This window comes from Aptenodytes forsteri, unplaced genomic scaffold (assembly GCF_000699145.1).
Source record: "Aptenodytes forsteri isolate BGI_AS27 unplaced genomic scaffold, ASM69914v1 Scaffold472, whole genome shotgun sequence".
Classification (NCBI taxonomy): domain Eukaryota; kingdom Metazoa; phylum Chordata; class Aves; order Sphenisciformes; family Spheniscidae; genus Aptenodytes; species Aptenodytes forsteri.
In genome coordinates, this window is record NW_008796038.1 from 80,890 (window position 1) to 93,569 (window position 12,680).

Here is a 12,680-nt window from a genome sequence, read left to right on the forward strand (position 1 = left end):
CCCCCGCCTCTTTCTCTGCCGTCTCCCCGCCCCCATATATATCTGCATACCTCTCTGGCCTCCCTCTGCGCTGCTGCCACCCACGTCTTCATCTTCACACCCCCTCCCTCATGGTCCTGCCCCCAGCCCATCGTCCCTCTCACACTCTCTCCTTTCTCATTTTTGCAGGGGCTGCCATGGAAGGGCAGCTGGGTCCTCCAGCCTGCGAGCCCCCCTTTTCCCAGAGGCTCTCCCCCCTTTCCGAAGGAGATGGGCCTGAAGGTGAAGAAGAGCAGGAGGAGGCTCAGGAGGAGGATGCAGCCAGGGTGCAGCCAAGAGAAGAGCCGGGGGAAGGCTCCCCGGAGCGGCTGGGGCAAGCTTCTCTGTGCCACTCAGGACAGTGCTGCCGCGGGCAGGGCTCTCTCACACCTTGGGGTGCAGGCAGGCCCTACCAGAAGACTGGTGAGGATGAGGGGGCTTCCCTGTGCAACCAGGCACCAGAGGAGCTGCGGCCATGCCAGCAGAAGCACCGGCTGTGCCTGAAGCCTGAGACAAGCCAGGCCCCCACATCCCCGGGATGTGGGGAGAGTGCCGAGGAGCCGGGACCCTCCCGGGGGAAGAGGCTACAGTTGATCTGGGGCCGGACGGGTGACTTCAGACAGAAGGAGATGGAGAACGGGCTGGAGGAGGCACCACGGAGCAGTGAGGAAGAGCAGGAGGAGAGACGGTCTCGGTCCTGTTCCCCTGAGCTGCCCCTTTCCAACGATGCCCGTCCCAAGCCGAACTTTGTACAGCTGATTGACGAGCATGGCATCTACTCCACCGCCAAGCTGGTGCTGGGGAGTGCAGTGGGCGAACTGGAGGAGGTGGCAGTGGGGCTGCCGGCGCACCCAAAGCGGGGAGCGAGCGGCGTCGGCGAGCTGGAGATTCGCGAGGTGATCGTGGACGAGAAGCCCTTCCAGTGCGGCGTCTGTGAGAAGGCCTTCAAGCGGGCCTGGGAGCTCTTCAGCCATGAGGTGGTACACAACGAGGACCGTCCCTTTCGCTGCGACCTCTGTCAGGCCTCCTTCAAGCGCCACTCGGACTTCAAAAGCCACCAGCTGGTCCACACGGAGGAGCGACCCTTCCGCTGTGAGCTCTGCGGCAAGCGCTTCAAGCGCTCCTCCAACCTCCAAGAGCACCGGCGCATCCACAGCGGCGAGCGTCCCTTCCGCTGCCCCCGCTGCGCCAAGAGCTTCAAGACCCCTTACGAGCTGCAGCGCCACGCGCTCACCCACTGCGCCGAGAAGCCCTTCAAGTGCGCCGACTGCGGGAAGGACTTCCCCACCTCCAACGCCCTCCTCCTCCACCAGCGCCAGCACTGCGACGACAAACCCCATGTCTGCGGGGTCTGTGGTAAAAAGTTCACCTACACGCACAGCCTCAGGGTGCACGAGCGGGTGCACACGGGTGACCGCCCCTTCGTCTGCCCACTCTGTGGCAAGGGCTTCAAGCAATCCAATGCCCTCTCCTCCCATGAGCGGGTGCACACCGGCGAGCGCCCCTTCGTCTGCAAAACCTGCGGGAAGGCCTTCAAGCAGTCATCCTACCTGGTGATCCATGAGCGGGCGCACACAGGGGAACGCCCTTACAAGTGCGAGGTGTGCGGGAAGGCCTTCGCCCGGCCCTCCTTGCTCCTCCAGCACCACCGCGTGCACAGCCAGGAGCGGCCCTACAAGTGCAGCTTCTGCCACAAGTTCTTCAAGGACCTGGCCTATCTGGCCGTGCATGAGAAGGTGCACACGGGCGAGACCCCCTACAAGTGCAGTGTCTGCGACAAGGGCTTCGCTCACCCCTCCAACCTGCTGCAGCACCAGCGCGTGCACCGCGACAGCTGAGCCCCGGCGCGGTGAGCGCAGCCACAGTGTTGCCAGGCCACGGCGGCCATAAGCATGCCGCCACCGACAGCAGACGAGCCCCAGGCTGGGGGACCCCGTACGTGTGCCTGAGGACCGGCGCAGACCCCCGAAAAGCTGTTGCGCTTCTCCTGAGCTCCAGCTCTTCGCTGAATCTAGACCTGCACCGTGCTCTCCTCCTCCCTCCATGGGGAGTGATCCCAGCAGGACCTTCCCCAAGCCTGTGGACTGGGGTGGCTGCAAGCTCCTGGCAGGCATGCTGTGGCTCGTGGCACACTGCCGGTGGGCAGGCAGGAGCCCTATTCTTTGCCCTCATATGGGGAGGAGGGCTGAGACCCCCCCTTAAGTCATCCAAAGACCCCCTCCCCAGTCATCCCAGTGAGCATGGCTCAGCCTGGGCTGTGGGCTCCCAGGGAGTTGGGGCACGCTGTTGCCTGCAGGAGGGGACAGACCTGCCTGGTTTTTGAGAGGGAGATACGATGATGGTACGGGCAGTGGAAAGGATTACGGGGAAGAGCTAAGAGTGGGCACCTCCCTTTCCCCCTGAAGCCTTTTGGGGTTCAAGTGTCCCGTCCATATCTCATGCTGCTGCTAATGACTTGGTGAATCACCTCCTTTTTCTCTGCCCCAGGGCGCTGGTGGGGCTGGTAGGGAGCAGAAGAAAGGGGGGACACACGCTGCTGCCGTCCGCTTTGGGAGCCTCAGCAAGTGACGCCCCATGCTGTAAGTCCTCCAACCGCTCCTGGGACTTTCCAGGCAGGAACCTGGATGGGGTACGGGCAAGCGAGACACAACCATCCCTCTGCAGCATCCTCCTCCTCTCTTGCTTCCTGGAGCTACTCCTGCACTGCCGCCGGAGCCTGGATTTGTCCCCCCTTGGCTGATGGCTGCTGGGCAGAGAGTGGCACACAGACCTTTGCTCGCAAGGGCAAGACAGGAGCCCTGTCCTTGCCCACACTGGTGCCCTTGTGCTGTCCCTCGGACTCCTGGAGATCCCAGGTCCCACCCCGTCCCCCCTTTTCGTACAGTCCCTGTAGCGCTGGGAACAGGGGGGTGGGATGCGCGCGCTCCTCAGCGCTCTGCACACTAATTACAGGATGGTTATTTAACGACGGCTCTGTCTCATCGCCTCCTCCAGCTCGCAGCCGTGTCGAGCTGGGTCTTGACATGGGCTTTTGGTGCTGGTACAGTCCTTGCTGGTCTCCTCTCCTTCCCACCAGTACCTTCTCCCAGTGTCCTTCAGTCGTGAGTGGGAGGTCACCTGGCACGTGTTGCTGGCAGACATGGTAAGAAGAGACCCACCAAATCCTGGGTGCAAGGCAGATCTTACGCAGCACCGCCAAACCTCTACCCTGCAGAAGCTGGGCGCGAGATGGGCCAGCGAGATGCGTTTGGGATTTGGGCTGGTGGATCCCCCTGCAAAGATGGCTGGGGGCCTCCTGGTCATGTTGGTCTTCTCCCCTGCCCCATAGCTTCCCAACTTCCTCCCATTTCAGCCCTTGAGACAGCACTGGGGCAGCTCTGGCCTCTTCCAAATGCTGTTCCTGGCTGCGGGTTGTGAGGTTGTGATTTGGCTTGGGGATTGAGCCTGTCTCTGAGCATCTGTCCTCTGTAGCCCAACCAGTGGTGGACACATCTCAACAGGTTCCCATCCTGGGATCTGCTGTGTCCACGTGTCTCCAGGGAAGGGAGGTTGCACCTGCAGCCCTGGGAACAGACTGCCTGTGGTGACGGTGGTCCTTCACCCTTTAAGGCGTAGTGAGATCCTGGAGGTGTTGTATTGGCCATGAAGCACCTACATGATGCATGTTGTAGTGGTGGGGGCCTCTTCACCCCAACCCCAGAGCAGAGGCAGTTCCCCTTAGGCCATATCCCACCCAAACTCACCCTCTCCTTTAACCTGTGGTCCTGAGCAGAGGCGGGGGATTCTTCTAAAAGAGGAAAAACTTGGGGACATGGGATTTGGAGGACACCTGATGACACTGGTGGCAGGAGGTGGCTGCCTACGTAGTGTCATTTACATCACTTCAGGTCTCTTCCATGTCACATTTTTGCCTCTTTGGGTGTCTCACACACCTGAAGGCACCTCCAGTGATGCATGTTGCCTGTGTAGGAGCAGCCCAATCAAGCGCTCCAAATGGTTGATGGCAATCTGAGTTTGCATTCAACTGCTGAGGCCATCAGAGATGATCTGGGGTACCCAGCTGGCCTTCAGCTCCTCTTCCAGGAAAGCTTGTATCTCTTATAGTCCCTCTGTCCTATATGCTACCCCCGCTATGAGTGTCTGGGGTGATTGAGGGCATCTCAGTTGGCACTAGGTAGGTGGTAGCTAGACTGTGTGCTCTCATGGTTGGACAAGCCCCAACCTTTGATGGGCATTCTGTCCTGTGGGATCTCCAGCCTTTGGCATCCTGGAGGCCAAAGGCAGTTTTACCTTCCTGATCTGCTGCATTTCAGATGGGGGAAGAGGACCATCTCTGGTGGTTCAAGCCCCCAGGGGCCTGCTCCCAGAGATGCCCGTCTCGGACTTAAGGCTATTCTCATGTGCTGGGATCATGCGTTGTGTGATCACCAAGCAATGGTGGTCACCAAGCAATGCATAAGGTCACCAAGCAATGACCTTATGGCCAACACCAGCTTGGTAGTTGGCAAGGAAAGAGATGGCCTCGCTGCCGGAGGAAATTCAGTTTTTGTGCTGCTTGGATATCCTGCAGACCCCCTGCTCCCCTCTCAGCCATGGCCTGGGCAGGGGTGATCTCATGCTGGCGCTGCCCAGCTTTTCCAATCCATCATGAGATGTTTTCTCCAGCACCTGATGAGCTCCTGGAGCTTCCCGGGCAGGATCTAGGGGACAGATTCACCTGGGGTGAGGAGCACAGGGGCTTGCATGGAGGGCTTTCAGTTTATTTCTGGATGTGATGGACCCCAAACAGCCCTGACTCTGATTTTACTCCTAATTTTGGGACCTTGCTCTCCAGCCCCTCTGAAACGTCACAGGAAAAAGGAGAAACATGGAGAAACCTTTGGTTCTGTGCCTTTCCCAGTTTTGGGATGTTGTTCATCTCTGGGGAAGGTGGAGAGAGGACCAGGCACAATGTACGTGTGTTTCCTTCTGGCAAGGAAGGCATCAGTTGCCTTGGGAGACACCATCTTCTGCTGTTGGAACCACTGCTTGTTGGGTCTTCTGGCCTCCCTCCCATCATCCCGGGTGCTTTGGGGGCACAGTCCTCATTTTGTGAGCCTGATGGACCCCAGGGCGAGGCTGAGAGCGGGGTCCCTCTGTATTGGGTTGCTTTTAGGGTTAGTGGAGAACCGTGAGCTACCAGGCGATAGCATGTCTTGTGCCCTCATGAACCTCAGCAGGGAAGTTCCCCACGGTTGGGTCCCCAAGGGATGGTCACAGGTTGGGGGCACGAGGCAAGGAAAATGGGGTTCTGTGACTGCCCCAAAATGCACTCAGGGAGGATGGCTGAATATTCGGGGTTGTGGGGTAAAGCGCTTTCCAGCTCTGGCACCTGGGTTGGTCAAGAAATGGGGGGACTTGCCTCCATCCAAGGTCTGGGGGAAGCCATGGCAGAGGAGCACAAAAACAGCTCATGTCCCCCCGCCCCCAGCACTCAGAGCCGTCAATGCCTGGAGGGTTGGGGACCCCGTTTTAATTCACTTGCACCCTTCCTTCTGCTCCTCTGCTCCTTTAGCTCAGCCTTGCGCCAGCCGCCAGGTTCATCAGGCTCCTGAGCCGCAGGGGCTGCCCAGAGGGTGCCAGGGCAGGTTAAATAAACGTCACCAGACTGGGAGATCCCCCTTGGCCAGCTATTTCGGGGCTCCTGATGTAAGTCATTGGTACCGGCTGGTTTTGAAATGTCCCGTCCGTCAGCTCCTTCTTTGCAGTCTTTGGAAAAGCAGATTAGGGAAAAGTGGGGGGCAGCGGGAGCCTGGTGCAACCCCTGGGGCATGAGCTTGCGGGGGGCTGGCATCACGGGGCAGCGTCTTCCTTCATGAGCTGTGTCATCTCGGTGTCGGCATCCTCGGGGGCTTCTGCCTTGGTGGGGAGGTAGATGGCCCCCACGGGCCGGAAGGACGTCGCTGAAGTGTTCTGGTCCCCAGGGTGCTGGTGGGCTGTGAGATGGAGGGGACACTGGGCTCTCACGGGGCTCTGGCAGCCACTGAGCTGACCCCCGTCTCTGCACCCCCCTGGGTTTCGGGGTGGCTGAAGTGGGGACTGTGAGTTGGGGGTGGGGATACACAGGGATGGGACTGTCACCTCCAGCCTGGGCTGCTGCCATGCACCTCCTCTTCAGGTTGAGCCACAGCAGGACCCCGCTCAGCAGCATCACCAGGGCCAGCAGCGCTATCAGCACCGAGCAGGATGGTGTAGCACCTGGGGTTGGGGGGAGAGCGGACTCGGGATCCCATTTCCAGCCAAGGCCAGTAACAGTGTGCAAGAAAACCTAACGCTGAACGTGGCCTGGCCCCCTCCCCCAGCGGCTCAGCTGGTGGCGGAGATGGGCTTTCCTTAATTAGGCTTTCCCTGGGTGGATGATGGGATGGAGGGGTCAGAGTGACCTTTCGTGTTCCTGCTGCTCTTAAAACCTGCATCAGCTCTCCGGTGCATTGTCCCCTTTGGATTTGGGGTGCTACATCTCACATAGGTCTATTTCTGACCCTCCTCCATCCTTCAAAGTTGTCCCGGCTCTACCACAACCTATCTGAGAAATGGGGGCTGGTCCTGGAGGGAGCCCAGAGGGTTTGGGGCGGGATAAGGAAATTTGGGGTCCAAGAAGAAATGGGAGGGATGAGTGTGTTTTGGGGTCAGAAAAGCATCTGCGATGCTCCCAAGGGTGGTGGAAAACAAGGTGCATCTCCCAGGAAAGGCCCTCAAGAGCTTGCTGGGATGAACATGTGCCACCTTTCTCCTCGCCTTGGGACCTGTCCCCCCTACCCAGCACAGACACCATGGAGGATCCCAGTGCTCACCCTTCGGCTTTGTGCACACCACGCCAGCTGCCGAGCCCTGCCTGCACGGCCCAAGCCCTGTCTCTCTGTGCTGGCACTCCAGGAGCAATGACTCGGTCCCCTGGCAGCTCAGCCCCTCCAGCAAGGCACGGCCGTCCCCCTGCCTGAGTTGGGCTCCAACGGGTGCTGACTGGGCTGGCCCACAGCCCAGCTGCCTGCAGACCACCCCAGCTTCCAGCAAGCTCCATCTGCTGCCGCACACCCCATGCCAGGTAGCGTTGTAGAGCACCTCCACCCGCCCCGCGCAGGGACCGGGGCCGTCCTGCACCCGCACCTGCAAGGGGTCTGTGCCTGCAAGAAGGAGCAAAGGGGTGAGATGGCCCCTCTGACACAGCAGGCAGATGAAGAGGGGCGTGCAAGGTGCACATGTGTGCAAGGATGGGCATACATGCCATGTGCCAGCTGTACCTGCTGCACAATTCCCCCTCCCAGCTCCCTTGCAAGGTCATTCCCATCACTGATGTCCCACCAGTGCTGCCAGCCTCCCAGTCCCACATAAAACCCTTTTTGGGGCAACTGAGCATTCCCCCTGGGGACCACCTGAGCACACAACTCCCGCATCTTCGTTGTGGTTGCAGTTATGGAGTCCCCAGCTGCTAAGGCTGCACTGGGAGAAGGTGGTCTCCATGCCAGTGCACTCCACGTCATCCAGCCAGATGGGGTCCAACCCATGCCCGAAGTGAGCTTGGTCTGGGACCGACACGGCCGTCCCACAGCCCAGCTGCTGGCAGACCACCTTGGCATCCTTCAAATCCCAGCTGTCATCGCAGATGGTCCCCCACCGCTGTCCATGAAGCACCTCCACTCTCCCGGCACAGCGGTTCGGGCCATTGGCCAAGCGGACCTGCACCTCCTCTGTGACATTGGCATCTGCCAGGAGAAAGCTGTTTAGGAAAGGAGAACAGGGCACCCACCACATCGCCAAAAAAAAAAAAAAAAAAAAAAATCCCCAACCAGAAGCCAGAGTGCAAATACAAAGTCGTTTTGGTCCCCCACCAGCAAGGGATGCACCCCCCCCCCAATCCTTCCAGAGGAGCGTGGCCTTAGGGATGGACCTCAGTTGCACCTTCATACTCTAAGATGGTGGTGTCTCCTCCATGCAAGCGTGTGGACCAGGCAATGGAGACCAAGCTGGGGATTTGGGGTCGGGTAGTCCCCTCAAGACAGGGCTTGGCTCGCCACGAGGAGGGAGGATGGAGGTTTCAATGAGATTTTTGGTTATGAATGGGGTGGGAACCCATTGCTGGTTGGGGAGAAGCCTGGCCAAAAAGAGGTTACAACCCTTTGCCAGCCCCCTTCCCCAAAAAGTACGCCTTTCCAGAGCTAGCATCACCCCGGAGGCAGCCAGATGCAGGATAGACCCTCCCATCCCCCCACCCCATGCCCTGTATCACAGGACTGGGATGTACCTGAGCACACCACACCAGCATCTTCTCCATGGTGGCAGTTACTCTGTCCCCAGGGATGGGCTTGGCACTGGGCGAGGTTGTCCTCGCTCCCCGTGCAGCTCATGTCATCCAGCCAGATGTGCCCTGTCCCCTGCCCGAAGTAAGCCCGGCCAGGGGCTGCCTCAGCTCTGCCGCAGCCCAGCTGCCTGCACACCACCGCCGCGTCATTCAGGTCCCAGCTGTCGTCGCAGACCGTCCCCCACTGCCCGGCGTGGAGCACCTCCACCCTCCCGCCGCAGCGGTTCGGTCCTTCTGCAAGGCGGACCTCTGCCACCTCTGCCCTGGCCAGGTCTGCAGGCATAGAAGCAGGCGATGCAGCGTTGAGGACAAGAGGACCACGTGTCCAGGGCAGACTTTCTGGTGGCAGCGGCCAGGGTGCAAACCTAGGGCAGCTTCCCACCCATGGTGAGATGGGAGAACAGATCCTGGTCTGAGCCCTGCCTGCAGAGATGTGCAGGCAGGCATGGCCCTTGGGGCTTCATAAGCACCACCAGGCACCTACATTTGGCCTCCCGACTAGGTCCCTGATGGGGAAGGGGAGAAATAAATCCCTTTTCTTGGAGCCTCGCTGGGACCCAGCAGAGTCTCGGTGCAGCCCGCATCCCAAACTGGGCATCAACGTCCTTTTTCCCCCCTTTCCCTGCTCAGCTATGCCAAGGGCAGTTGGATCGGGGCAGCTCCACAGGCTACTGTGGTGTGGGGACGGGGGCCAACACCATCTGCCAAGGGGATGAGCCCCCATGCCCTTGAAATCTTCCTGCAGCCAATGCTCCTGAGGTCGGGTTGGAGAGGAAAAGGCACTTTTTGCGGGGCAGGGGGGGGCAGCTCCAAGCTGTCCTTTTAGGACCCCACAGGAATGAGCATCACCTGAGCAGACCACACCGGCATCCTCTTCGTGGGTGCAGCTGTTGATTCCCCAGGGCCTGGCCCGACACTGCACGAGGGCTTTCTCCCCCCCAACGCAGGCGACCCTATCCAGCCAGATGGGATCCAGCCCCCTCCCGAAGGAAGCCCCTGCTGGGGCCGCGACAGCCACCCCGCAGCCCAGCTGCCAGCAGACCACCACTGCGTCGCTCAGGTCCCAGCCGTTGTCACAGACCGTCCCCCATTGCTGGTTGTGAAAGACCTCCACCCTCCCGGCACAGCGATGCGGGCCATCCACAAGCCGGACAGTCGATGTGTTGGTTGCACCAGCGTCTGGAAGCACCATAGAAATGTCACAGTGGGCTGGGGACACACATGGTGCCAGTAGCAATGTCCGGGGCTGGGGCGAAAGGACTCCCCACCCCAGGAAGGGCTTGACCATCCCACTGCAGCATCACCCCAGAGGCAGTGAGATGCAGGATGGACCCCCCCCCTTGCCCCCCAGGACACCCCATGTTGCAGGACCAGGATGTACCTGAGCACACCACACTGGCATCTTCTCCATGGTTGCAGTTACTCTGCCCCCAGGGATGGGCTCGGCACTGGGCAAGGGCGTCCTCGCTCCCAGCACAGGCCACGTCATCCAGCCAGATGCGCCCCATCCCCTGCCCAAAGCGAGCCCGGCCGGGGGCTGCCTCAGCTCTGCCGCAGCCCAGCTGCCTGCACACCACCGCCGCGTCATTCAGGTCCCAGCCATCATCGCAGACCGTCCCCCACTGCCCGGCGTTGAGCACCTCCACCCTCCCGGCGCAACGGTGTGGTCCATCCACCAGCCGTAGGTCAGCTGAGCTGGAGTTGCCTGCTTTTGTGGAGAGGGAAATAGGTAGACACGTGGTTGCAGGGCACCCCCACATCCCTGGACCACCCCCTGCCTGCATCCCTGGACCACCCTCCACCTGCAGCATCCCACGTGCTTCCAGGGAGGAGCAGGGCAGGGCCAGCGTTCGGGCACTGGTAGCACTGAGTACAAAAGAGGTTGACGTGGCCGGACACTGCCATTTTATGAGGGGGACAAAACCCTGGGCGTGATGCCTGGCTGCAGGGTTTGAGTTGGAAGGGACCTTTAAAGACCAGCTAGTCCGATCCTTCAGCCATGGGCAGGGACATCTTCCACTAGATCAGGTTCTCAAAGCCCCATTCAACCTGACCTTGAAAAATTCCAGTGATGGGGCATCCACAACTTCACTGGGCAACCTGTTCCAGTGTCTCACCACCCTCATCATAAAACATTTCTTCTTTACGTCCAATCTAAATTTACACTCAGTTTAAAACCATTGCCCCTTGTCCTGTCACTACAGGCCTTGGTAAAAAGTCTCGGTCTTTCTTAATAAGCCCCCTTTATATATTGAAAGGCTGCAATAAGGGCTCCCTGGAGCCTTCTCTTCTCCAGGCTGAACAACCCCAACTCTCTCAGCCTTTCTCCATAGGAGAGGTGTTCCATCCTCTGACCATTTCCATGGCCTCCTCTGGACCTGCTCCAACAAGTCCATGTCTTTCCTGTGCTGAAGGCTCCAGAGCTGGACACAGTGCTCCAGGTGGGGTCTCACCAGAGCGGAGTAGAGGGGCAGAATCCCCTCCCTTGACCTGCTGGCCATGCTGCTTTTGATGCAGCCCAGGATACGGGCTTTCTGGGCTGCGAGTGCACATTGCTGGCTCATGTGCAGCTTTTCATCCACCAGTACCCCCAAGCCCTTCTCGGCAGGGCTGCTCTCAATCCCCTCATCCCCCAGCCTGCATTTATAGTGGGGATTTCCTCGACTCAGGTGTAGGACCTTGCACTTGGCCTTGAGGTGAAGGTCCAGGAGATATACATGGGTGAGAGCTGCAAGAAGTTCCTATGCCAGCCCTCCACAAAGCATCTCCTCCAAAGGGGGGCAGCTGCCTGCCCCTCGGTACCAGCAGGAGCTCTGCCTCTGGCCAGCCCTATCCTGGCTCTCACCTGCGCACACCACACCAGCATCCTCCCCGTGGTGGCAGTTGTGGATGCCCCACATCTTGGCTTGGCACTTGGAGAAGTCGGTTTCCTCCCCTGTGCAGCTCACGTCGTCCAGCCAGATGGGGCCAGCTCCCCACCCAAACCGAGCTGAGCCGGGGGCCGAGAGGGCCACCCCACAGCCCAGCTGCCGGCAGACCACCGCCGCGTCTCTCAGGTCCCAGCTGTCATCGCAGACTGTCCCCCACTTGTTGTTATAAAACACCTCGACCCTCCCGGCACACTCGCTCAAACCACCCACCAGGCGAAGCCTGGGGATGCTGGCAATCCCCGAGCCTGAAAAATATCAAAAAACGGGCATTATTAGGGATATGCTTGTGCAGCTTAACACCTGTTGGGCTGGAGAAGGCAGGACATCCCTGCAGCAGTTCTGGATGGCATTGCTGCAGCAAGCTTGTACGTCCCTTGCCCTTTATCAGAGACTTGCAGCAAAGCGAGCACAGGGGTTTTTTGCAGGGTGGAAGGAGCTGCAGAAGATCCCTTCCACCAGTTGCACCTTGAGGGCGGTTGCATCCTGGTTCAGAGGTCGGGACAGGAGAAAGCGCACGTGTCTCCACCTGAGGGACACCGTGCTGGGAAGAAGGGATGCACAAGAGTCCTTCCCAGTGTTTCTCTGTGCTTTCCCTTCCCCCTTGCTTTGCAGGCTGCATCACCTAGATTCACCGGGCTCTAGCCACTTCGTGCCCTAGAGGAAATGGCAAAGGATCTTTTTCTGGTTGTCCCTGTCCTGGCTGCTTCTGACTGCCACATTGACCTGTCCGTGGAGGTCGACCTTCTAAGGCCAAGGCTAGACTGGTAGAAGCTAGGTCAAAAGTGGTGCATCACATGAGAGCAGCTGGTTCCAGTGCATCTTTCTGCATTTATCTGCACACCCTGACATTTTACAGTGCCAGCAGCGCAAGTCGCTCTGCCTGCTCTTGAGCTGTGGCAGGGTGCAGTTGCATCTGCTGTCACTCAAGCAGCACCCATGCACCCTCCAGCTACCGCTCGCAAAGGGTGCAGGTGCTTCACCCCATGAAAATGTCTTGGAGACCTCCAATGGTACCAGACACAGAGGCATGTCTTAAGCCATGCGGCTTTTTTCCCAGTGTAGCATATTTTTCCATGTCTCTGAACACTGTTATTTTAACGTCATGTCTACCAATCTGGCCAATTTGCTGGCCAGCTTGTTCCCAAACTGTTCCCAGCCTGCAGAAGGATGGGGCTTGGTCTGTCTTACAGAGAAGGCATGTGGTGAGGATTACCTGAGCACACAACACTGGCGTCTTCCACGTGGTTACATGCATGGTATCCCCAAGGCTTGACCGGGCATTCAGCAAGAGTGGCTTCTGTCCCGAGGCAACTCACCCCATCTAGCCAGATGGGGCCAGATCCTTGCCCGAACCCAGATAAACCTGGGGCTGATATGGCTGTCCCGCAGCCCAA

At 59.4% G+C, this 12,680-nt stretch overlaps 2 protein-coding genes across 2 annotated transcripts in view; one reads left to right on the top strand and one right to left on the bottom strand.

The window, feature by feature from the left end:
* Positions 1-176: 176 nt before the first annotated feature.
* Positions 177-2,975, top strand: LOC103904093 (zinc finger protein 883). The gene has a single exon (XM_009285449.2). The coding sequence runs from the start codon at positions 177-179 to the stop codon at positions 1,854-1,856; it is 1,680 nt and encodes a 559-aa protein (XP_009283724.2). The 3' UTR covers positions 1,857-2,975.
* A 2,875-nt stretch (positions 2,976-5,850) lies between these two features.
* Positions 5,851-12,680, bottom strand: part of LOC103904102 (deleted in malignant brain tumors 1 protein-like) — an 11,527-nt gene continuing 4,697 nt past the window's right edge. The window contains 9 exon segments of the mRNA XM_019473696.1: positions 5,851-5,993; positions 6,139-6,255; positions 6,852-7,181; positions 7,431-7,774; positions 8,290-8,629; positions 9,206-9,565; positions 9,738-10,061; positions 11,202-11,531; positions 12,500-12,680. The exon segment at positions 12,500-12,680 is cut by the window's right edge and continues 25 nt beyond it. Coding sequence (XP_019329241.1) covers positions 5,851-5,993; positions 6,139-6,255; positions 6,852-7,181; positions 7,431-7,774; positions 8,290-8,629; positions 9,206-9,565; positions 9,738-10,061; positions 11,202-11,531; positions 12,500-12,680 — 2,469 coding nt within the window.